General features: G+C 30.5%; 1 protein-coding gene across 1 annotated transcript in view; it reads right to left on the bottom strand.

Annotated features, from left to right (window-relative positions):
- Positions 1-241: 241 nt before the first annotated feature.
- Positions 242-24,207, bottom strand: part of LOC129218359 (protein spinster homolog 1-like) — a 48,371-nt gene continuing 24,405 nt past the window's right edge. The window contains exons 5-11 of the mRNA XM_054852603.1: positions 19,185-19,321; positions 16,767-16,895; positions 14,296-14,491; positions 13,915-13,980; positions 5,881-5,979; positions 5,631-5,811; positions 242-2,794 (exon numbers count right to left, since the gene is read on the bottom strand). Coding sequence (XP_054708578.1) covers positions 2,745-2,794; positions 5,631-5,811; positions 5,881-5,979; positions 13,915-13,980; positions 14,296-14,491; positions 16,767-16,895; positions 19,185-19,321 — 858 coding nt within the window. The 3' untranslated portion in view covers positions 242-2,744. The remainder of the gene's footprint in view (positions 2,795-5,630; positions 5,812-5,880; positions 5,980-13,914; positions 13,981-14,295; positions 14,492-16,766; positions 16,896-19,184; positions 19,322-24,207) is intronic.

Raw genomic sequence — 24,207 nt, 5'->3', positions numbered from 1 at the left:
AACATCAATGACTTCAACTCAAGACCATTAAAAAAGAATATTATTGCAACACGTTGATATATATATATAATTTTATAATTTAAATTGCTATTGAGCGCCCCTGTCATAAAATGTTTCGATTCTGATTAAAGATACAGTGAGAAAGATATACAAACTGTTTATTTTCAACCATATACAAAATATCTTACATGCAACAATTGAGGCACCTAGTTTCAAAACCGGATACTTGCAAAAAATTCGATTTTCTTTTTCTTTTTTTTTTTGTTAATCTTGTAGAGAATCATAAGGCCTATTTGCCTGCTCAATATTAGGTTCAAAAACCGCTTCTTTCCCCCTTGAAATGGGGCAGGAAGGTCTGCCTCAGTTTCAAAACCAGACTTTTTACAAGTTGAGCGCTTGTCCGCTCCTACAAGTATCTGGTTTTGAAACTAGGGGCCTCAATTGTAATATAAAAGTTAAAGTGTTTCATAAAAAACCTTAAAATAACTATTAATGCACCATTCAAGTATCATAAATAGATGGGCAATACAAAACAATTTATGCATCTGGCATATTTAACACTGATAGAAACATATTGCATAAAATGCATCAATAATGAACCACATAATATTTCTAAGCAATAAACATTAAAAAACTAAACTGTTAAAAACGTTTCAAAAACATTTTTAAATATATTTTCTACCATTTTTCAAGGAGATAAAATTTCCAATATCAAACTTGGTTATTGTAACAAAATTTTTAAACTGTACATAAGTAATTTACACACACATACAGTCAAACCTGCTGTGAAGGCATCCACATGCTATGTTACTTTTCTAAAGTCCTGAATTTATGACAATATTTTATGTTTAGTGGCTGTAGATTTCCAGACAGAATTTTGAAGTGACAATATGCTTATCACAACACTAATCTGTTTAAATAGGATTCAATGTTTCATCACAACTGAAATTAGTTTAGTAAAATAAAAAGTTCAAAAAAAAAAAAAAAAACAGAACAAGCTTATAGAAGAAATTTCAGACAACCAATACGAGACTTGTTATTGGCCCCATGAATCCAAGTATATTCGCACCCCCTCAAAAGCTAACAACAATGAACATAAGGGGTGGTTTTGAAAGCAGAAGGAAGAAAGATACGTTTGAAAACCATGTGTATTGTCTGTTTGCAATTCTTAGATAAGATGTTATTTTGAATTTTAAGATAAATCATGTTAGAAGTCTGGAATTGATTCACAGCAATTGATGATGGCTGTGATTTTTGTCCAACTTGTTTAGATACCAATAAACACATCCATAAAAGTTGGAATGACGTTGAAAGTGTAAAAATGCAATTGAAAATTTTTTTAAGAAAGTTTTTCCAAACTAGGTCATCTTTTATCAAATGTATCACATTTTATTCCTCACTCTGTTCTATGTAGGGAACTTTTAAAACTGGAAAACATGCGTATTTGGATATTCTTATGCATGTCTATGTGGATAACATAGTTTTTACATCAGCTAAAATGACTATTTCCACCATTTTTCTGAAGCATGGGAACATGAAGAATCTATGGAATATCTTCAGAAATTGACTCTTAACTAAAAGACAAATCAATTATATCAAAAGCACTGCAATGCATCAATGGTGAAGAAAAAGATCTTTCTAGGAAGAGACATAGCTGAAAAAGACAATTTTGACTTTTTAGACACCATACATTTCCTATTTTAAAGCATAACTCAAGAAGTAAGCAAACCCTCATAGAAAAATATTTTACAGGAAGATTTTTAAAAAACCCAAGTCATTACTTTCTTATACTTTTAGCTTTTAGTTAAATAATTTAAAGTTTCCCTAATTTAATCACAAACTGAAAATTTGTTAAATCTGTAGTTATATTATTAGTACTTGTTTAATGAAATATTTTGGAGTAATTCCAGTTAAAACCTTGTCTTTCTTATGTCCAGATAGTTGGAAAAGTATCATAATGAGGTTTGAGTGTATGTGTGGGATAGATACATATTTTTTTTTCCATTTATGATCAAAATAAAACCACTATTAAACAATTTAAACAATAAAATACTAGTTGTAAAGAAACTGATCTCATCAGTAGTGAAAGTGCTGCATGCTTTATTACTGAAAAAAACTGCTGCCAAATTGCAAATAGAGTTTTAGGTTTAATGTACAAAAAACTCCTAGTGCAAGTCAACAGTAATAAGGCAGCTAACAAGGAGGAGTAATATTATGGTATTTGAGATTGCCACTGCTGTAGAGACTAGCCTCTTTGCAGCTATTCAATTCTTTTATAGTTACATAGTTAAACATTTATGTATGTCCCACAATGTGGTTTTATTCATAGTTGGGACAAACCTAAACTGGCATTGTTGTAATGCTGCAATTAGGATCTGTGTAGCCTTCACAAGGCTGCCAGGTTAGGGCTGCCCTACCTATAGGTTATATTGTATACTCAAATTTATTCATTGTTGCTTTTGTGCACAGTAAATAACAAGTTCTTCTTAATAGACAATCAATACAACAGTTAATGTGAATTATAATTTTAATTTACAGAAGCTTAATCTCAAAAAGGTTTGTGATAATTTCATATAATTGAATAAATATTGAAATTTCTAACCGACTTTTTTTTTAAGTGTGTTCGCTCTAATATACAAAATATACAATCACATGTCGCTTGTGCAAATTGAGCAAATAAAAACAAAACAAAACAAGAAAAAACAATGAGACTTTGAGCAAATAATTTTCTACATCATTACATATTATTCTTCATATTCCGATATGTTTGGTATGAGAATAGCAGACATTTCATCTAAATAAAAAAGAAGAAAATTATTAAAACCTAAATTGATTTAAAAAAATAAATAACATGCTCATTCAAACCAAATGTATAAAATGAATTATGAACAAACAAGATACATCAGCTAAAGTTTTAACAAATGCATGTTTTGCAAAGCACTAAAATTAGTTATGCTTATATTTTGCAGCATTTGTTGAAATGCAAGATTTTGTCAAGAAAAATATAAACTTCAGTCGAGAATAGAACAAATCTAATAATTATATAAATGTATTTTTAAATTTAGTGTGAAAATATCAATGTAAAAGTAAAAACCTATATTATATGCGTTCAGGAATTTTTATTACTTCACTAAATTTTAAAATTTTGAGTATGATGAAGGTTTATTTTCTGGAGTAACTGGAACTGCGCTTTTGGGAATTTGTTGAACTTCAAAACCTTTTTCTTGTTTTCTTTAGCTGTTAATTTAATAAATGCCCTCTCAGCACTATGCAGTAAATTATGAAAATGAAGAAGGTTGGAGATAGCTGTGTGCATTGTACTCAAGTTTCTCAAATAGTGACATTTCTACTTCCTTTTTTTATTTTCTGATTTCAATAAATATTGAAAGATAGCAGAACTATTGATGGCTTTTAACTTCTGTTACATACCCCTTTACCTTGACACAAGGGAGAAATAAAAAATCTATTGGAACCCTATACCAGTAAATAGCATTCCATATAGCTGTTTGTTTCTTCATTTTTAGAATAGAAAAAAAAGAAGCCCCTCCCACTAGCTTCTACACATTTGCCCAAAAATATTGGTAAAAATAAATGAAGAAGTTGAGAAGAAAGCGCAGAATTATCGCAGAAAAATTTATAAAGCAGCGACTAAATCATACTAAAAATTAATATGTGCAAGGACAGCTATTCCCCCATCATCAGAATGATCTTTAGCTAATTTTAAAAGTGATTCTTTGAGTGCAAGTGTAGAAACTTTATGAATTTTTCTAGGATAAATTTGCACTTTCTTCTTCTCAGCCTCTTCATCTGCTTCCTCGCAACAAAATAAGCAGTGTTTTTTAAAACAAAAGCTGGATTCAGATTCACTTAATCCCGCTCTAGTACAAGGTGGACTAACTTTTGAAGTACTGGCCTGTTCATCCTCACATTGACTTTTGCTGCAGAGATTGAACTTTTCCGGGTGTATGACTTTCCACAATCCACTTGAATTGTAACGGATTTTAGACTTCTTAAATAATCAGCAAACTCCTCACTTCTCACGACACTTGCATCGATTAAAGGTGGCATTCCACAACTGACCACAAAAGACTTTCACCTTCAGTCAAAAGTTTATTGCAAATAAAGCTAAATTGTGATTTTTAAAAAATATTGATCAGCACAAACAACAGTAGACGTTTTTAATAAATATGTTTAGTCACTCAAACTGCATGTTTAACACTAAAAGAAGCATGTATGTGAAGTGCCACACAGACTAGAATAGTCAGGAAGGCCATGCGAGTAAAGGGGATTCTGTATGTGACTGACTGTCTTTTGAGAGTATGCAATATCTCGGAAATGGTTGGTCCTTGGAGCAAAAATCATAAGGACCATTTTTACAGAGAACTTTGAGGTCTATAACTGTGGTCTGCGGTACTTTTTCGATAAAACTTACTGTTTTCGAGAAAAATCCATAAAACTTAAAATTTTGACTTTTCACCCCCAATAAGTTTTTTAGCACACATGGGATCGATGGTGACTTGACACTTTATTTGTAATGGTAAACCCAAGGTATCTACAAAAATTTGGCTGTTGGAATTTTTATTATTTGATCCCTATTTTTATCTCTAAATTGACTGGACTATGACACGTAATCTGCTCTTTACTCTCTCTTTGCTCTTAGAGTGATTAGGTGGAATTCTTGGGAGCTATCCCTTAAACCATCAGAGATAAAATTTAGCATGTGAGGGATTTTCAGAAATATATTTTCCACTGTTTGCTTTGACACAACTAAAAGGTGACTTTCCAAAAAAATACAATATTCCTTTTTTTACTTTCAAGTATTTTTAATATTAAATGAAGGGCCACAGGGAAGAATGATCATAGTCTACCATGCACAAATTTTCCTCAGTGCGTTTTTAAGCTTGAAACCTCAAATCTTTTCCGAGTTAGCCTCATTCTTCCCTGTTAAAACTCATTCACTATGATGATTCTTGCCTGAATAATATTTCTCCTAAATACTGTATGTAATAATCTACATGTTCCCATTGGTTAACCAGAGTTTTTTTTTTAGAAAAATGGACTTTGATCGTTCTTCCCCATAGCCCTTCACATGGTTTTGAGAGAGGACTCTCATGTTATGAGTAAAATTATAAATAGTTGATATGTCGAAAGATTACTTTTCCTTCTTTATATTAAATATTTGAGGTATTCAATGATATTACCAAATCATACAAATCAAGTGCACATCCAAGTTTTTCATATTTTGAGTAGAGTCTATATGAATGATTTTTTTTGTCAAATGGTCATAAGTGAAATTTTTATGAAGATGAGTTTGATATGGTTTTATGTTATTTGAAGATAAACACATAGGTTTGTCTCAACCGCACAACAAACTAGCAAACATCATGGCTTCTTTTCTTTAATGTGAAGAATTTATATCTTATGAAGTCTTTTTCCTTTCTTGATAAAATTAGTAATTTATGATTTTCAACAAAAACAGATTCATATATAATTTCTATTACCATTTTATTTATATTACTTTTACTAGATTGAAATTAAGCATCCATGGAAACAAAAACCTGCATATTAAAGATATGTGTAGAACATAAAACTAAAATACAAATGGAAATGAAATATTTTAAGCAACTTACTTTGAGTTTGCTCCCAACATTTCTTCTTATCCTCAGCAACATAAAATGAATTGATGAAGAAAAAGAGACCTCCAATGACTAACACAAACATTGTTACAAATAAAGCATATTGTTGGCTTGTAAATTCAATAAAAATGCTTGTGTCACCATCCGATAACTTCTTCGATATTTCATCTGAAATCTGAAAAGAAAACACATCAATTATCTATTCTAAAATTTCACCAAAAACATTTCTAAAAAATGTACATACAGTACCAATAACCCAAGGACTACATGCATCTCCTAGAGCATGAGATATTGTTATTTGAATTGCTTCAGCCATGGCTCTTTGTCTTGGAATAACAACATACTACAAAAACAAAAATAAAATAAAATTAAGATTTATTGCATCAACTTAAGAATGAAACATCATATTATGTCTGCTATATACATGAATTATCCTTTTTCCATATTCTCAATTCTCAAAAAATAACATTTTATTTCCAGTAGCATAAAAACAAAAGTTCCACATAGTCTAATGGATAGAACTACTGTCTTCCAACCAATAACATGGGCTTGATACACATCAAATCAGCTTAATTCTTGCATGCTATGCAACAATGTACAGTCATTCTAAACTTTCAAACACATAGGTAGGAGACTGTGAATAAAAGGAGTAGAAAGATGTGCAGAATGCATTAAATAAGTGTTATGAGCAAATTTATTTAATATCCAGGATGTTTCACAACACTTCTATGTGCCTTGTCAGTAATGATGGTAAAATATACTGCTGTTGTATTGTTAAAGGGTCCCTTTTATAAAAGAGTAAAAAAAAATCTTATTCTTCACATCTGCAAAAACATTCTTATCTTTCTAAAAAAGATACAGAGACATTTGTTTAAAAAATGAATTTAAAAAAAAAGGCGATGTTTGTTGCTTAAGCAATGCTTTGTTACTAAGTTTGTCAAAATTTTTAGCAAATAAAATTTTTACTTTAAATCTATCTTGGAGCAGAATGAATCAAGTTTTGCTTCCATTATAGAGCAATATTATCAACTTCATATCCTTTTTGGAGTAATTGTTTAAAATGGTACATAACTTTTTAAAAGAAAATTTCCTACTTTCAGAGCTCTAGGTTACTTTAGTCTTGAAAAATAGTGGAACTTGACCACAATAAAAATAACACTGAATGTAATGGGAAAAAGAGCAACTCTTTCATCCTTTTTATCTACAATTTTATTCAATTAGCTTTTTTGTATATTTCAAGAAGTAACTCATAAGATATTCAAATGTAAGAAGTTAGTCTCATGAAGATGTTTTTTTCAAAAATTTTTCTTTAGAATCAGGTTATTAGAAATGGGATAAATCTCTTAGATCAACAATTGATACACACCATCATTTCTGAAAATATTTATTGGAAATATTAAATGACTGTTTTTAACTTCAACTTTCCTTCCCAGATCTCATTTCCATAAAAGAGAATGTTAAATTATGAGCTATAGCAGTTTTCATGCTTTAGTAATAAGTATCAGAAATAAATTGACCCATTTCATTAAGATATAAATAAAACCAACACAAAACACCTAATAGGAGCACTACAAGATAAACATCTTCCATAAAGCTAATAAGTCAACACACATAAATATTTTCCTTTTTGCTATGACTAAATATTGCATTACAACATTAGCTTATATATATCAGCTGACATGGACTTAATTTCTAACAAAAGAAGTGAGCCCTACAATCTCTGATCTTATTTTGATGCTTAAATTGTCTGAATTCCCTGTAAAACAAAAAATCATGTGAAATTAAAATAAAGAAAGATAAAAGTTAAGCTCCAGTGACCTTCCTTGGCTCACATGATGAATACATTTATAAACTAATTTACCTCTTCAACTTCTTTATGTTAGAATACCATATTGAATCACTTCTATACCAATAAAATAACGAAAGAATAAAATTATATTAAGCAGAAAATAAAAATTTATTGCTGAAAATAATAGTGGTGTCAAAACATTATGCTTTTAGGGGAAGGAAAACTGAATAAGACAGTAAGCATCACAAACATACTAATAAACCATAAAAGCTGTAGATACAAAAAATCATAAAACAAATAAAACAGATTTGCTGGAAAGCGTTTTTAGTTGTGGCCAAATAGTTACAGAAAAACAGCAAATCAGAACAAACTTTGTCTCAACATATTACTTGCTTACAGTTCATGATTTGAAGTAGTGTTTTACATACAAAATTCAAATAAAAATGTATAAAAAAGATTTAAGAAATGGAAAACATTTTTAATTCACAAACTACCAAAGCTGTTATTTTTACTAATAGAAAATTGTAATAATTTGAGAAGTATTTCAAATATATTTTTCATTCACAGTAAAGAACAAAAAGTTTGGTTATTTTTAGGGTAAACTAGTATTATTAATATACACTTTATTAAGCTTAAGTTCAAAATTTTCAAATAACACCACTTAAAATGCATCGAAATCAAAAAACTCATACTTATGCCTATCTTTAAAACTTATAAAGTGATTCAATAACCAATATTTAGCTTTAGTGTTATTTCATGGCAAGTTATCTAGTGGTCATGACCTGAACACATGATATTTTGTTGAAGTTTCACAGAGATGAGCATATGCCTCTGAAACCAACACAAGAAAATTTTCAGCTTACAAGACCCACGTTCTGAGGATCTAGGTTATCTCGAATAAAGGTTTCAAAATGTTGGAACAGCTTTGTGACAGGAGTTGCCATGTTTAGGCTAAGCCAGCAAAACATTTTATAATACTTAAGTAGTGATGTGGATCAAGTAAATTTCCAGGAGGTTTGTAAATATTTTTTGGATACTTACTCAGGTATTTAGGCGAGGTGGGGGTCAATATCTAAAATCTTGTTTTCTTGAAAAATAATCTAAAAGGTGAAAGAGCAAATGCTGACCAAAAACTAAATTCTTAGGAGCTAGGAAAAAAATTTCGGAGGCAGACAAATTATTTTTCAGAGTTTATAGGCAAGTTTAGCAACATGTGGCTTTTAAGAAATTCTTGTATGGACAAAACTAGTCAAAATATTTTTTTCAGTTGCCTGGGCGACCTGGTGTCCAAGCTTTGTTAGTTCCTGTAAATGAGTGATAATTTTACCTAAATATGAAATTAGTAAAATCCGTATGTACATATGCATTATACATTCACCCTTTCCCAAAATTGTAGACAAAAGCATAAAATACAATACACAATAAAAATATGAATGGGAGGATTTTTATTTCATGTGTGTATAGTGATAGATGAAGCACAAGTTCAGGTTAATTCATGCGAAACAACGTGCATCAAAGTTACGAAGAAAAACAAAAAATAAAATCAGTGGTGTCTCATAACTATAGACAAATTTTTATTTCCCATTATATTTAAAGTTAAAAAACAGTTACAAATGTTAATAAGAAAATGCGATTCCAAAACTTGTAATTTCTTTAAACAGTTTTCCATTGAAAGTATCAAGTTTTGCATTATCAATGGAAGAGTTCATAATGGAAATGTGTTACACCATGTTCTATTGATCATTTAACGTCCTTGGTCAAAAAATATTGGCTCCCATTTTCATATAATTTTTCGTACTAGATGTAACATGTTTTCCATTGGATTTAAGTCTGAACTAAGCGATAGTCTAGATTTGAATCCAATGGAAAGCATGTCGACATTGATATTATTCATGGGGAAAAACATATTTGGTGAGTGACATGAGTGGGTGCTTTGTCTTGCTGAAATACAGATTGATGATGCTGATAGTCATGAGCGTTTATTTTCTTGCTACAAATTGCCAAAAACGTTTGTTCATTGAATCTAAAACCACCCCGAGGTCATTGCTGATTCTCCATTTTGCTCTCTACAAGAAAAGCTTTTTGTTCCTTTCTTAATCATGCTAGTAAAATTTATACTCATTGGGTCCATCCCAGTTCTACTTGTTCATGTAACTACAGAGGTGTTGTTAACAGCAGTTTATAAACATAAGACATTATATTCTCTCATCAGTTTTAATGTTACATTTTGTGCTGGTTTTGCATTTAACCAACAAACAGTTTTGGCAATTTATAGCAAGAAAATGAGCTTTCATGACTATAAACAAATATTAGAGGACCATTTTATTCGAAGATAGGATTTGCTGGGTGGACCAAACTATGCATTTCAGCAAGACAAAAGGCTTATTCATGTATCTTACTTAACAAATATGTGGTTCAACATGAATATCATCAATGACATGGACAGGCTATCGCTTAGTCCAGACTTAAATCCATTGGAAAACATGTTGAAACATGAAACACAAAATTTATATGAAAATGGAGGTCAACTTTTCGACCCAGGACCCATTTATGAACTCTATCAATAGATAATTCAAAACTTGATACTTTCAATAGAAAACCACATGTTTGAAGTACTTTGAGGAACTGTATTTTCTTGTGCATGATCCCCAGGTCCTAAAATTGACCTGAAGAAAAAAACCTTTGTATGACCTACCAATAATACAATGCTAAATAAAGAAGCTGTTTTGATTTTGCACACAGTTTCAGCAGCTAAATTAAAAACGTGAAAAAGTAATAATTTTTAATTTATAATCAAAATTAATCCAAAAAAATTATTTTTTTCTCGAAATCTTGTTGATAGTACACTAATTACTTAAAGACAAGAAGTCAAGACAAAGGAGCAAATGGTCTACTTTAGTGCAACGGAGAGTGCTTCTTCCCAGACTGTAAGGTTGTTTATTTCATGCAGTCTGAATCACATAAGAGAAAAAAATTAAACTATGTAAATTGACCAATCCTACAGGCTATGAAATGGTCTCTGCTGATGGAATCTCCTGTAAATGGAGGCACAGATGATACACCACAGCATATAATCCGCACTTCATTAATTTGACATTTTTTGTAACACATAATCCATGGATAATAATGGAAGAAAAAATGTTAATGGGAACACAATTCCATATTAACATTTTTAATTGTGTTTCTCTACCTTAACCATAACTAATAAATTAAAAACTGCCTATAATTATGAGACATCCCATTTTGTGTTTTTCTAAATAAGTTAATCACATGATAATTTTTCAAATAAATTAACCATAACTTGTGCTTCACTTACTACTTATTATTATACACATACGAAATGAAATACCCTCATTCTTATTTTTACTGTGAATTATATTTTCTGCTAGTGTCTATATTTTTTGGACCGGTTGTAGTTTATAATATTTTTATAAAGTGTATACCTATTACTTTTTGTATAAATTATTCATATTGGATGAAATTAATATTAAAAAAATTATGAATCAAAGACCCATCATTTCACATGTTGGTTGGAGAAATATGATGTTGGAAATAGGAATGCACCAATTAATCGGCCATAATTGGCCACTTTGTCGATTATTCGTAATCAGTCAAATTTAGTGGATTAATCTGCGGAAAAATGTTTTACAAATATTTTTTTAAAGCACACTTTTTACAAGAAACTATGATGAATATATTTTAATCGATTATTTAAGAAAGGGCATAAGTCCTACGGAAATCCATTGGACTTACGCCCTTTCTGAAATAATCAATTTATTAACAATAGACAAATGTAATTTTCTGCAAAAAAAAAAGAATATGATGTAGCATAAAAGTGTACTGGGCGACTTATTAAAAAATAATTCTCATAGTTGATATTCACTTGGCACAAGCATGAGTAATTAAATTCTAGGACTTTTAAAATGAAATGAGAAAAACACTAATGATTCATTTGATTTATAACCGGATAAATTTTGCCAGTTAACCAACAGGGAAAATATTTTTCAAATAAAATTGCTTTAAGCATTCCTGTAGCAAGAAACTGATAAATAAAGTTATTAACAAAGAATGAATATAATTTTGCTGCAACATAAGAATAACATGTAGCATGAAAATTATACAGACTAAAAACAAAAAGTATGCAAAACAAGCATAAAACTTAATGTAATATTAAAAAATATTTCTCACAGCTTACACTCACTAAACATTATTATATTAGATTAATAGATAGTTAAATAGCAGTACTTTTAAGTCGTAATGCAAAAATATAAGCATTTACGGAGGAGCGCTTAAGAATTTCATCGCTAATTTACTCAGCTGTAGACATTATTCTTTCTGTGATTTCCACTCTAAAATTGGATCTTCATTTTTTGATTGCAATAGGAACAATTTTTAGCTTTCCAGCCATGCATGTTATTAAGGTTATTTTTATTTATCTTTTGAAGGACAGCCCTGAAATAAGAATGAAAAAATGAGCTGGAAAAACTATTTTTATGAATTACCTTGTTTAGGTTGAGCTTGCAGAGTGTTCCATTACACTGGGGGCCTAAAATTTTGGTAGCTCAAAGTACTTTTTGTAATTAATACATTCGTCTTTTGTGCATAGTCACATACCTCTATAAATTTCGATTGGTAAAATGAGTACCAAGCATTCCAGGGAACTTAACACTGGGGGTCCTGTGCTCTGCTAACCACCTAACTGGAACACATGCCTTTGCATCCCAAAGCCCTCACTCAGAAATTTCAAGTTTTGCTTAGTTTAATCTCATTAGGTTTTGTGCAGCATGCATGTAAACTCTTGACGAAACTTGGGGGTAAAATATTTTTCTGGATTTAAGAAACTCACTTTTTCTCCTAGTGAAAAGAACACAGTTATAAAACACATTCTGATGGGGGGGAGGAGTTATTTCCAATGGTGAAAATAAGCTTTTTTTGATGTGGAGTATTTTGATCCACTTTTGGATAACAATATCTTTTACAGAATTAATACTTGAGCTCTGCATCAAAAAGCTATTTTTTCAATAGAAAAAATAGACAAAGTACGAGCTCTTGAATGAGTATTGCTTAGAATTTATGAAAATCAAAAAAAAAAAATCCCTACTGAGTTTTTCCAAATGTTTATATTCCTGGGACACAAATGCTAATGAGCTTAAACTCACAAAAACACTAGTAAGTATTAACAAAGATTACTTGAAGCTCCCAACATTTCAGAACTCCAATGTAGTAAAATTTTCTGCAAGCTAGCAGGGCAATTTGTTTCACAAAGCTGCTCTAAAAATTTTGGAGTATTAGTTAAGTGATCTTAGATTCTCAGGACTTGGATCTTGGAAGATTAAAATTTGCATATTAGTTTCAAAAGCATGTGTACATTTCTATAAAATTTCATCAAAATGGTAGATGGTCAGATGGGGACAATTTGTAAAAGTGCATTGGTTGACCTGGATTGACTTTATAAAAAGTTAAAATGTTTTGGCACATGAAAAGTATTTGTACTTAGTTACAAGTTTTACCAAACTAATGTTTCTTGCAATGAATAGTCTCCAAATGAAGTATTTGATTGCCCTCAATTATATTCAGTTGAACACAAATATGTCACATGGACAAATTCTCAATTGTAATAAAACATAATTTTAATCTTGAATGATAATACAGATATCTCTTTTCCCACAGCACAAAGTAACCCCAAGAAAACAGCCTATGTGCAAGAGAGGCATGCAAATGAAAAAACTCATACATAAATTCAAAAACTAAGCCTGAAGGCTGCTACCCTCTTTACTACTAGGAAAGTTTAAAGGAGTTGAAACGGACAAAATATCAATGTGTTTCTAATATTACAGAAAAGTTTAATGATAATGCAAAAACCTTTATTACATTAGCTGTCTTGAATAAGAATAGAAAGTATTGCTTAAGACCTATTGCAAGTTCAGATAAATAAGAAAATGTTTCCTCACTCAATGGATTAAAATGAAAATAATACTGTGGAGAGTCTTTAAGCACTATAATGCTTTTGTTCAAATCTTAGAGCCTTTTGTTATATTTTCAGTTTCATTAGCGTCCTCAACCAATCAGTTATAGGTGTATTGACTTTAGTTTTTCTAAATTTAACTAAAACTTAAATGTAATTGATACCAAAAACTGGATTGAAAACAAGATGGTATTTTCGAGTATAGTTTGCTTTTCTTTACACTCTTCAGTCATCAATTATTCCAACAATCTTCACTTTCATCTACAAAATTTATTTCTAGCAAAAACTAGTGGAAATGTGATAACTTTTCTTGATAGAAAAATTTTAATGCATTAGTGATTAGATGCTCTTTTAATGTGACACGTAAATGAATCCTACATATTATTTTCCTAAATCTCCGGTTACGATCACAAAAGTTATCATAGAAAAGGGAAAAACATGTAAAAAAGAAGGTTTGTAAGTGTAGAAGCTACAACAATTACTGAAAATAGAATCCAAGTAAATGAAGAAAAATTTATACATACCAAAACTATATCAGCAACAAGCACCCAATTTACACATAAAAGTGTAACTCCAAAAAATATTAAAGCCTACATAAAATAAATTGGAATCAAAATCCAAAAAATCAACATTTTTCTGCAGTGTTTATATATAAATTTTCAGTTTAGCTATATTTACAACTGCCTCATCCATTTAAAACTGAATATTAAGCAGTTTTTAGTTTAAATTCTATCATATGAGGGCTTAAAATGTAGCATTAACAAAGTTAACCATAAAACCAAAAGCATTCCTATAATGCATTAAAACAAGTAAGCAGCATATAACCTGTACATCATGCAACATACAAAGTAATATGCTCAAATTTATTATGTTAGAATAAAAAATAACGTCAAAATGAAACTTACGTAAGCTAATGTAGTGTTTGACGCAGCAATGAGACATGCAGTAAATACCAAAGGTACAGCTGCTATCATGCTATATGCACAAATTAATGGATCAGCTCTAGGGTTGTATTTTCTATAGAACTGAGAACTCAAAGAACCTAATACAACACCAGCTATGCCAGCAAAACAAGTAATAACTCCAAACACCAAGCTAACTCTGAAACAAAGTTTAAGTATAAAAGTTGAAAAATCAACAAAATCTAAATGAAATTAAATTGTTCAGTCATAAATAAATTTAGAAACAAAAAAGAAAACACAAACATGTGATCATTTTTAAAAACATGTAACGTGTACAACATGCAATAACATATAACACATAAATACTTATTATTACACTATTTTTCTTTCAATGTGACCAATTATAAATCAACTAAAAATGGGCACATTAAAGAAATGGGGGAAAATATTATTTGCTGTATCAAGATAACTCTTACACTTTTTTAGCATGTCTCCCTTCATAGGCAGCAATAAGACTATGCAAAAACAAAGACGTAAAAAGAAAAAAAAATAAGCGTTGACATTTTCATATATTTATTTTATTTTTTTTTCATTACAATGATACTTTATAACTTTACTTGTAGTACATATTAACTTTACTTTGAAGACAAAGGAACAGGTTTTCTGAAACTCCAAAGAGTTAAAAGGGTGCACATTTATATTTCAAAACAAAAATTAAACTTTTCAAGTAATTTTTAAAAAAATTTTATAAACCCATTTAAAGCATATTTTTAGATAAGATTTGGAAAAATATCTTAACTAGGACCCAATAACTCAAGGCACCAGTAAATCATCTTAAATAAAATACAGTAGACTCTCAAGTAACCGGCTCAATTGGGACCAGAGATATAAACTGGTTAAGCAAAATTCTGGTTAAAGCGGAGAATGAGAAAAAAAAAGTAATTAAAATAATCATTTCCTAAGTGAGTGAATTTATTTAAAATGCTTTTTATATATTGTTACCAGGAATGTTCGAAAGATTCACTTTTTTTTTTCTGTTGAAAATTAAAAGTTCAAATACTTGTATAATTTTGGACTTAAAAAAAAGAAAAAAAAAGCATCATATTAATGGAGAAAGTTGATGGCTAGTACAAACTAAAGATCTTATGTAAAAGCTTTAAAATATTTTTTAGGTTTAAAGTACGCTATATGCTAACAATTTATAGCTGTTGCATTATAAAAAAAAATAAAAAAAAAAAAATTTTACTATTTTTTGAAAAATTCAATTTTTGGCTATTTTTTTCAAACTTTCAGCCTTATGTCCGAATTGAAGATGACAAATGAGTTTTTTAAATTTTTGTTCAATTGAAGATACCAAACTACAGTTTTTGAGAGGTAATGCAATTCCAAAAAAATTTTTTTTTAAATGATTTTTTCAAACCACCCTAGTGAGCAACTCTTGTTTGTTGTTGTTGTTGTGTGCCAGCTAAACTGGCAATTTGGGGTGCACTGCTTCACTTTGAAAACTATACTGTAATTTGGTGTGAAGTCAGACTTCTACAGTATATGCATGCCATAAGGACCCGTTTATACGGCAGGAAACCATTCACAGCACAACACATTCTCACAAAGAAAAGACAAGGACAGGAGAGAGAAAGTACGTCGATGCCCGAGCCGGGATTCGAACCCGGACCTTCCTGTCGCAGTCAGACATCTCTGACCACTAGACAAGGCAGGCGGCAGCAACTCTTGTTTATTAAGAAAATTTGACAGAATTTAGAGAACAAGAGTTTCTTGACACATAAATGTAATTCCAGCAAAACATAAAATTTTATATCTGGGCAAGAGTGCCCATATGCAAAATTTTAAGGGGGGGGGGGCTTAAATATTTTCCCCATGGTTTAGCAGGATATTTTCTCCATAGAAACCGATTTCAGTACAGATTAGAGTTAATAAAATTTGACCTTTTTTAATAACTTATTCATTAATTGCTGGAGAGGAAATGTTTTTACATTTTTGCAAAGAAAAAAGTACTAAAAGCAAAGAAGTTCTAATTTCAAAGAGGGGCCTCAGCCCCCCCCCCCTTACCCCCTATATGGGCGCCCTTGTATCTGGGCACTGTGTGCCCATCAGTCAAGAGTAATTCAGTGAAATATATTTGCACTGCATTACACACTTACGCCATCACAAGGGTGTTGTATATTTTGATTAATCGTTTCATTGTAGAATACTTTCACCACTGCTTCTCTTAGGAATAGATAAGTTCAATCTATTCCCAAGAGATGATAGGAGATTTCTGATTTATGTCTCTGCTTTTGATGAGAAAAAAAATCAATTGACACACTGAAATTTAACTATAGCACTCAATATCATGGCAATCATGGACTTGCACCAACTGCTGCAACAGTTAACAGCACTGAAAAGCTTAATTCTACATAACACATTCTTACAACCACATACACAGAAATATAAGCTCACAGCAGGGAAACACTTACTGTGCTTTGTCTGGGATTTCACCTTTCACATGAAGAGCATTTGTCATGAAATCAGGTACCCACCATGCCAATGCTCCAACAGAAAATGTCACACAAGTAAAGCCCAAGGTTACCCATAAAAATGATGGTCTACAATAGAATAAAATAATTACTAAAGCAAAAAAAAAAAAAAATTTCAGCAATATATAGCTTTAAAATACAATGTTGCAAAAATAATATTGCATAGTAATTTTTTGCATTTCATTATTTTTTTTTCCTTTGGAGATGTATTATTTTTTGTAAAAGACTGGAAGCATAATATATAACATGTGGAATGATAAAAATCAACAGCATACTCTAAACAAAGTCTTACTAAACTTATGAATAAAAACAGAACTTCCTCAGAATTATTGTGAGCTGCACCTAATGATAAAACTTAATCTATTAGCTTTGTTACTCCCTATGCCGCACTTCAAAATATAGATCAATTAAAGCAGTCAGAAGCAAAGGGATGTAAGTGAATATTTTCAAGTTTTGAGAAAATGCGTTTAAAGATAAGGTCCTAGGTAGGCGTTCATTGAAATTTTTTTCTAAATCATACTGCATAGCAGAACCTATCAGGGCTACTAAAGGATATCAGTGATGCATGCACTTAGCTTTTAATATTCAGGATGCCAATGGCCTGATTTATATAGCTGCCATCGGTGTGCTGCAACATTTCATTTTACCTGGTACTGACAAAATATGCTTATCTTTTTTTTTTCATTGAGCCATTTCAAAGGGAAGATTTTTCCCACAGAACTTTTATCCCTGCTGTCCTGTACTGGTTATCTTCAAAGTTTTAATTTTGCCACTTACATCCCTTTGCTTCTCACTGCCTCAATTTAGACATTCAAATCAACAACTGTTTCTTTATTTTTCTCTAATGATAGATCCCCTTAAATAATAGCTTGCATGCTTATTTCCATAACCAAAAGGGAGCCATTGGCATTCTCCAACCTTGACCAACACATCCCATCAAACTGCCCACTTAAAAATCTGATCTGAATCCTATTGAAAAAACTTTTCACTTGCTCTTCATTGTCAAAAATTTCCATAACTTTGACATTATCTGCAAAAAGATTGATGTTCCCATTAAAGCTTTCTAATAATATCAATAAAAATATTAGACAACAATGGCTCAAAAACTGAACCCTGTAGAATACTAATTAAAGCAGTCCACTGAGAAAAATTATCTAAGAACTACTCTTTATTTCCCCCCAGAAAGCCAATTTCAAACCCAATTTTATGTTTGCCCTTCAATTTGAGCTAGTTTGCTTAAAAAAAACAACATTTGATACTGTATTTGAAGCGTTTAGAAAGTCAATACAAACACATCTAAGTACTTTCTGTTATTGAATGACATAACCTTATCATAGAAATGCAGTGAATTAGTTGCACAGTTTCTACCCTTCCCATTGAGTAAAGTTCAAGAAAATTTTTGTGAGTTTTAAAGTTTTGAATTTATATAAGTTTGAAAATCTTTAAAGGAAAAATAGATTCAATGCAACTGATTGAGGTGGGGATGCTAGATTTAAGACTTTAAAATTATTTTAAAACAATAAGCTTCTTGTAAATGAGTTTATGTTTTTATCAAAACTACAGTTTTGTAAGACATTTTGATTTATTATACATGCTATGTTCTTATAATTTAGTTGTTAGTTTAGTATTCAAATTTTGATATGCTGTGTATTGCTTTTATGCTCAATATTTAACATATTATTTATTTGTAATTTCACTTTCTGGTAAACATAAAATTTATTCTAGATGAGAATACTAGCTGAATAACTTATCAGCTACAACATAAAAATGCACAAAAACTACTGAGCATTCCTCTGATGATGTCAATGAATTTATCTTACAAATAATTACAAAACAAAACCAAACAATTGCTAATAAAAATAACAAAGGTGCTTCATTTGCCTACAGAGAAAATGTTTGCATTATAGCTTGTCAAGTTTATCGCTGCTTTTTGGAATCATTTACAAAACTTTGACATCAAGTTGTCAAGATTTTCTATCAAGATATGTTCACTGGAAGCTGTTAAAGTGAAATTGAGACAGCAAGAAACCAGAGTGTACATTAGCCATTGATTTTGCTTTAAAACAGCAAGGAAAACTATTACAAACAAAAAAAATTCTTGAGAGTAAAAATAAAGAAGCCAAAATGAAAGTTGCTCCATGAATGAGAAATAGCTGAACATTTACTTTATTGAATGTTTTTACTGTAAGTCACATATCGGCCAGAGTGAGTATTATCTTTACTTACTCTTTATTTTACTCAATTAAGTACTTTCATGTAAAAATACAAAATAAGCTTTTGTATGGTGAACAAAGAGACAAAAAATCTAACTTATACTTTAAAAAATAAATATGAATGAAAATTTAAAGATATGCTTACATTTTTACAACTTCAATGATGTCTTGAAACACACTGTTATTACCAGAAGAAATACCACCTTCTGCTTGTCCACGAGGTGGTTCAATCAGTACTGTTAAACAAAGTATCACAGACAATATTCCAAGGGGTGGAGTTACCTAAAATAAAATTCTATGAAGATAAAAGGAAACAATACAAATCTAAACCACTGCAGTAGCAAAAAAGACAATGTAATTTTTAGAAAATTTGGAATCAACAAAACAATTTCCTTTTTTTTCCCCAATAATGCTGATTCTTGAAATATTTTAAACATTTATGTACTTTTAAACTTTGCAAGCAAACTTGTCAGCTTTTAAAAGGATTGGAGATATACTGCAAATTATACAGCTTTACGAACATTGTTACTACTTTAACCAAGTTCTCTGAATTTTAAATAATGAGACTTTAATTTATGCATATAATAAAAGGAGGAGCTGGTATATGTGAGTGTGCAGAATGTTTCACAGGAAAACAGTAAAGAGTAAGAACATGAAATTTGGTATATAGACTAATTTTTTCCATAATACAAAAAAAAAAGTTTGCAACTAGTGGATTTTAAAAATTTCCTTATAAATACTTAAAAGAGAGTTCCAAAGGGCAATCCTATAAAAGGTTTTTTTTTCTAAACTCAGTTCTTTTTCCTTTTATAATTTTTTAAATGTAGAATAAGTAACAAGCTCAACATGTTATGGGTCAAAAGAAATTTTTATATTTTTGCCATTGGGATTTTATTTAAAACATAATCTGATTGTGACTTCACCAAGGGTGTTGGTCCTACTTAAAGGCAATGGCACCCCCCGCCCCTCAAGAATGACTCTCCAAATTAGATCAAGAACTTTATAAAATTAACCCCTCTAAAAATTTCAATTGGCCAATCTGTCCCATGAATACTTCTTGTGGGCACCTAACTTCATGTGATTTCGCTTTATTAAAAAAACAATAAAGTTGTTATTATTTATCTACTTTATATATATATATATATATATATATATATATATATATATATATATTTATCTATATGCAGTTCTCCAAAAAAATTGTTATTTTGCACTTACATGTTTTTGGAGAATTGCAACAGCACTTTTTTGCACATAGGAATAGGAGGAAAAACTTTACTTTGGGTTGGAAATTGGCTCACTGGTAGGAAGCAAAGAGTAGTTGTGAGAGGACATCATTCTAAATGGAGTGATGTTTTAAGCGGGGTTCCTCAGGGATCAGTTTTAGAGCCTCTTTTGTTTATTATCTTTATGAATGACATCAATGAAAATATTTCTGGAAGCATGAATAGGGCCTGTCCTGTTAATTATTTTTATGAATGACTGATGAAAATATTTCTGAAAACATTGTTTCGCTGATGATGTAAAAGTTATGAGGATTGCAGAGAATGAAGAACAAGTAAAACAGCTTCAAGAGGCTTTAGATCATATTACTAAATGGGCGGATAAGTGGGGTATGGCAGTTAATGTAGAGAAATGTCAAGGGCTGCACTTAGGTCATGGAAATAAGTGTGAGAGTTATTATTTACAGGGTTTGGTGATTAGTCAGACAGAAAACGTTATTGATTTGGGTATCTTAATAAATCAGGGATTCAAGTTTAGTTAACAGTGCAGCATTGCAAGTAACAAAGCCAACAGAATGCTTGAGTTTATCAATAGATCTATTTTAAACAAATCTAGGCAAGTTCTTCTGCCTTTATATAGGAGATTAGTAAGACCTCATTTTGGTCTGTTCAATTTTGGTCTCCTTATCTCAGGAAAGATATTTCTGTATTGGAAAGGGTTCAAAGAAGGGTTACTAGATTTGTAAGCAGACTTTCAGATTTAGACTATGATAACAGACTTAATAGGCTTAATATGTATAGCCTGGAGCAAAGAAAAGTCAGAGGGGACATGATTCAGTTGTTTAAACTTATCAAAATGAAAGATGTTAATGGGTTAAATTTTTGCACCAAAAGCAAGATGAGGGGGTCATTGTTTTAAGCTATTCAAATCTCAGTCTAACCTGGAAATTAGGAAAAATTACTTCTTTAGTAAGGTCATGGGCACTTGGAACAGCTTACCGGAACAGGGGATAATGAGCAAGGGGGTATATAGCTTTAAGAGGGCCATTGATCTTTGTTGGAGACTTATAAACCGACTTGGACCAGCCTGGCTGGGCCCAGAGCCTGTTGCTGGTTGTCATATTTGTATTTTTTTAACTTTTCACCAGGGAGCATATTAGCATTTTTTAGAAAGACAAGACATGTAATTTTGTTTAACTGCAGAAAATCACATAAAAGCTCATTTCTCTTTGAGATATTGAGGATTAAATTTGTAAATTTCAAATGTTATGATTAAAGTAGATTTCTTTGATTTTGATTGAAGAATCAATTAATATTTCTTCAAATTTATTGTCTAAAATAAAAATAAATACAGTGGTCTGACACAAGAACGCGATTCAGCTTATGTGAAATGGCTATAACAGGAGTTTTAGTTCTTCAGGAAGAATAAATTTTAGTGCTAATGTAAGTTCCTTGTCCACAGCAGAAAAAATTTTCAAAAGAGAATCGCGGGGACTAGTATCGGCACCATTACTGGCCTTTAGATATGGTTTTTGTGGATGTATTTCATGCCTTCAGCATCAGTGGAGCAAAGTATTCTCAAAGAAACATCGCTTTGTAAGTGCATAAAAAAAAAACTATGTATTTTCTAGTTTAAATGAGAATATTGATTTAACATAGAGATACTTAAGTGTGTTGCTTTAGCTTAAGCAAGGGAAGAGAAAGTTTCTCACAATTAAAGAAACAATGAAGATCCTGGATATGCAGGAGAACACTGATATCATACACTGCTATATTAAAATCAGAACTTGAATTAAGGGTGGCAATTTCAGAATCAACTTTCTTTCGCCCCTAACTCATAATGGAGTTTTATATAGATGTCACAGGACAATGATGAATTATTACAAATCAGTACAGGAATTCTACATCCGAAATGTTGTTCATTACAAGCAACTAATTTCTCAACATCAAATTCAAGTGTTGTTTAACTGCATTTTTTTAATAACTTTTTCAAAAACTTTATATATTTGTGCATATCCTCGTTAATGAAAAAAAAAGAAAAGGACATGTTTTGAATATTTAGTTTGCACACGCGCATATGTGCTTAAGTACTAAAAATAAAAAGCACAGCCTGTCCCCCCCCCCTTTTTAATATGTTGACCAGATAATTTTTTGAGGCCACTGCTAAAACTTTTCTTCTAGTATTTGTTTTGAATTTGTCCCTTTTACTGTCTACTTGAATTTATAGCCTTAATAAATATGGTTTTTCTTTTCACATTTTTTATTTGCAAGTGTTATTGACTTACATTTATGAACAATTTATTATTATTTTTTAAATTTTTTATGCTGGGGAAGGACAGCAGTTTTCATTTTTGTTTGGGGCAGCAAACTGCTACCTTTGACTATAAGGTTTATAATAACATTTTAACGCATTTAAACTGACAAGCCATTAAGTATGGCTAACTTTTTTAATATTTCACACATTTTGAACTAAGGTTTACTTAATATGAACATAAAAAGTACAATTATGCACAATAATGTTATAAGTAAGGATGGCAACGACAGATTTAATTATTTTTCTATTTACCTTCAATAAAAAATACACCTAACCAGGCAGCTTAGAAATTTCTGCATAAAAAACTCTTGTTCTGTTGACAAAGTTATATTGAATGCTACTAAAACAGGAAGTTATTTCAACTGCCAGTTGCATGTAGTGGTCATCAGGGTTGGCCAGATTGGAAGCAATTGGGTTGGACCCAATGAGTTTTTTTGAAAAAACCCATTTAAAAAACCCATTATTTAGCCCACTTTTGGGTTTTTTTAAATTTTCTGAGAAGTTTAAAAAATATTAATTTAAATATTTTTACAATTTAAACTTCCTTTTTTTTTGTTCTTACCACAGACAAAGGACACAAAAAATGAATTTTGAACTTTAATAGTATTCCTTAACTCTTAACGGCATTAAAAAAATACTTCAAAGATTTTAAATAAATATAATGAACTTTTTTCTTTAACTGGTCAATAAATAACTCAAATTATCTTGACTAAGTCATGTCACGTCTGATTTTCTCAATATTTGTAGATTGTACAGAGGAAACTACTTTAGCTAAAAGGCTTTCATGTGAATTATTTTCTGCAAACCAACACGTCACAAATCTCAAATAAACAAGGTATAGTTTTTAGAAATTAACAGATTTTACAAACGGTCAGACATAAAACAGAATAGGATGTACAGTATTTTCATCATCTTACGAAAAAGTTTAATATTTCTTACTCTGCACACAAATATAGAAAAACAGGCAACATAAAATTCAAAGAAAATATTAAGCTGGAATTCAGTAAAAAGGGATTTAAACTACTTGAGGTTCTACAATAGTTTTGCATGACAAAATGAAATACAATAAAGTAAAACGTAAAAAAAGTAAATGTAGTAATTAAAAACAAACGAACAATAGATTTTATTTTTAACTTTGCCCTAACTGTTGGTAATCATGGAAACTAAATAATCTGAAACTTCACCATTCTTGGGTTTTGTCGTCTTTTTTACTTTTCTTCAGAAAACGCTGAATTTTCCAGCTTTTTTTACCCCAAGACAATTTTTGTGCTTTGTCCATATCCTTACACTACAATATGCTACAAGCATCCCACATTTTCCCTAAAAAAGACAAAAAACCACATTTATTTTTAAAAAACCCAGCTTTAGTTGGGTTTTATTTAAGAAACCAAAAAAAACCTGGGTCCATGGGCTTTTTAAAAAAACCCGGGTTTTTGCCAACCCTGTGAAAGCCTGTAAAAACTGTTGGATGGCAATGAAGCAAAATTCTGGAGAATTTAAGTTAATATATGCAATCAAGCAAAAAAGAAACTTGATTTCAAATTTGGATACTTGAAGCATAGTAAAAGTCTAATTTAAAGATACATATTGATCTATTTGCTACGTTGGTAGACCATCAAAGGCAAAAATTT

This window comes from Uloborus diversus, chromosome 3 (assembly GCF_026930045.1).
Source record: "Uloborus diversus isolate 005 chromosome 3, Udiv.v.3.1, whole genome shotgun sequence".
Taxonomy (NCBI): Eukaryota; Metazoa; Arthropoda; class Arachnida; order Araneae; family Uloboridae; genus Uloborus; species Uloborus diversus.
Note: the sequence above shows the minus strand (reverse complement) of the source record. Positions and strands in the feature narration are given on the sequence as shown.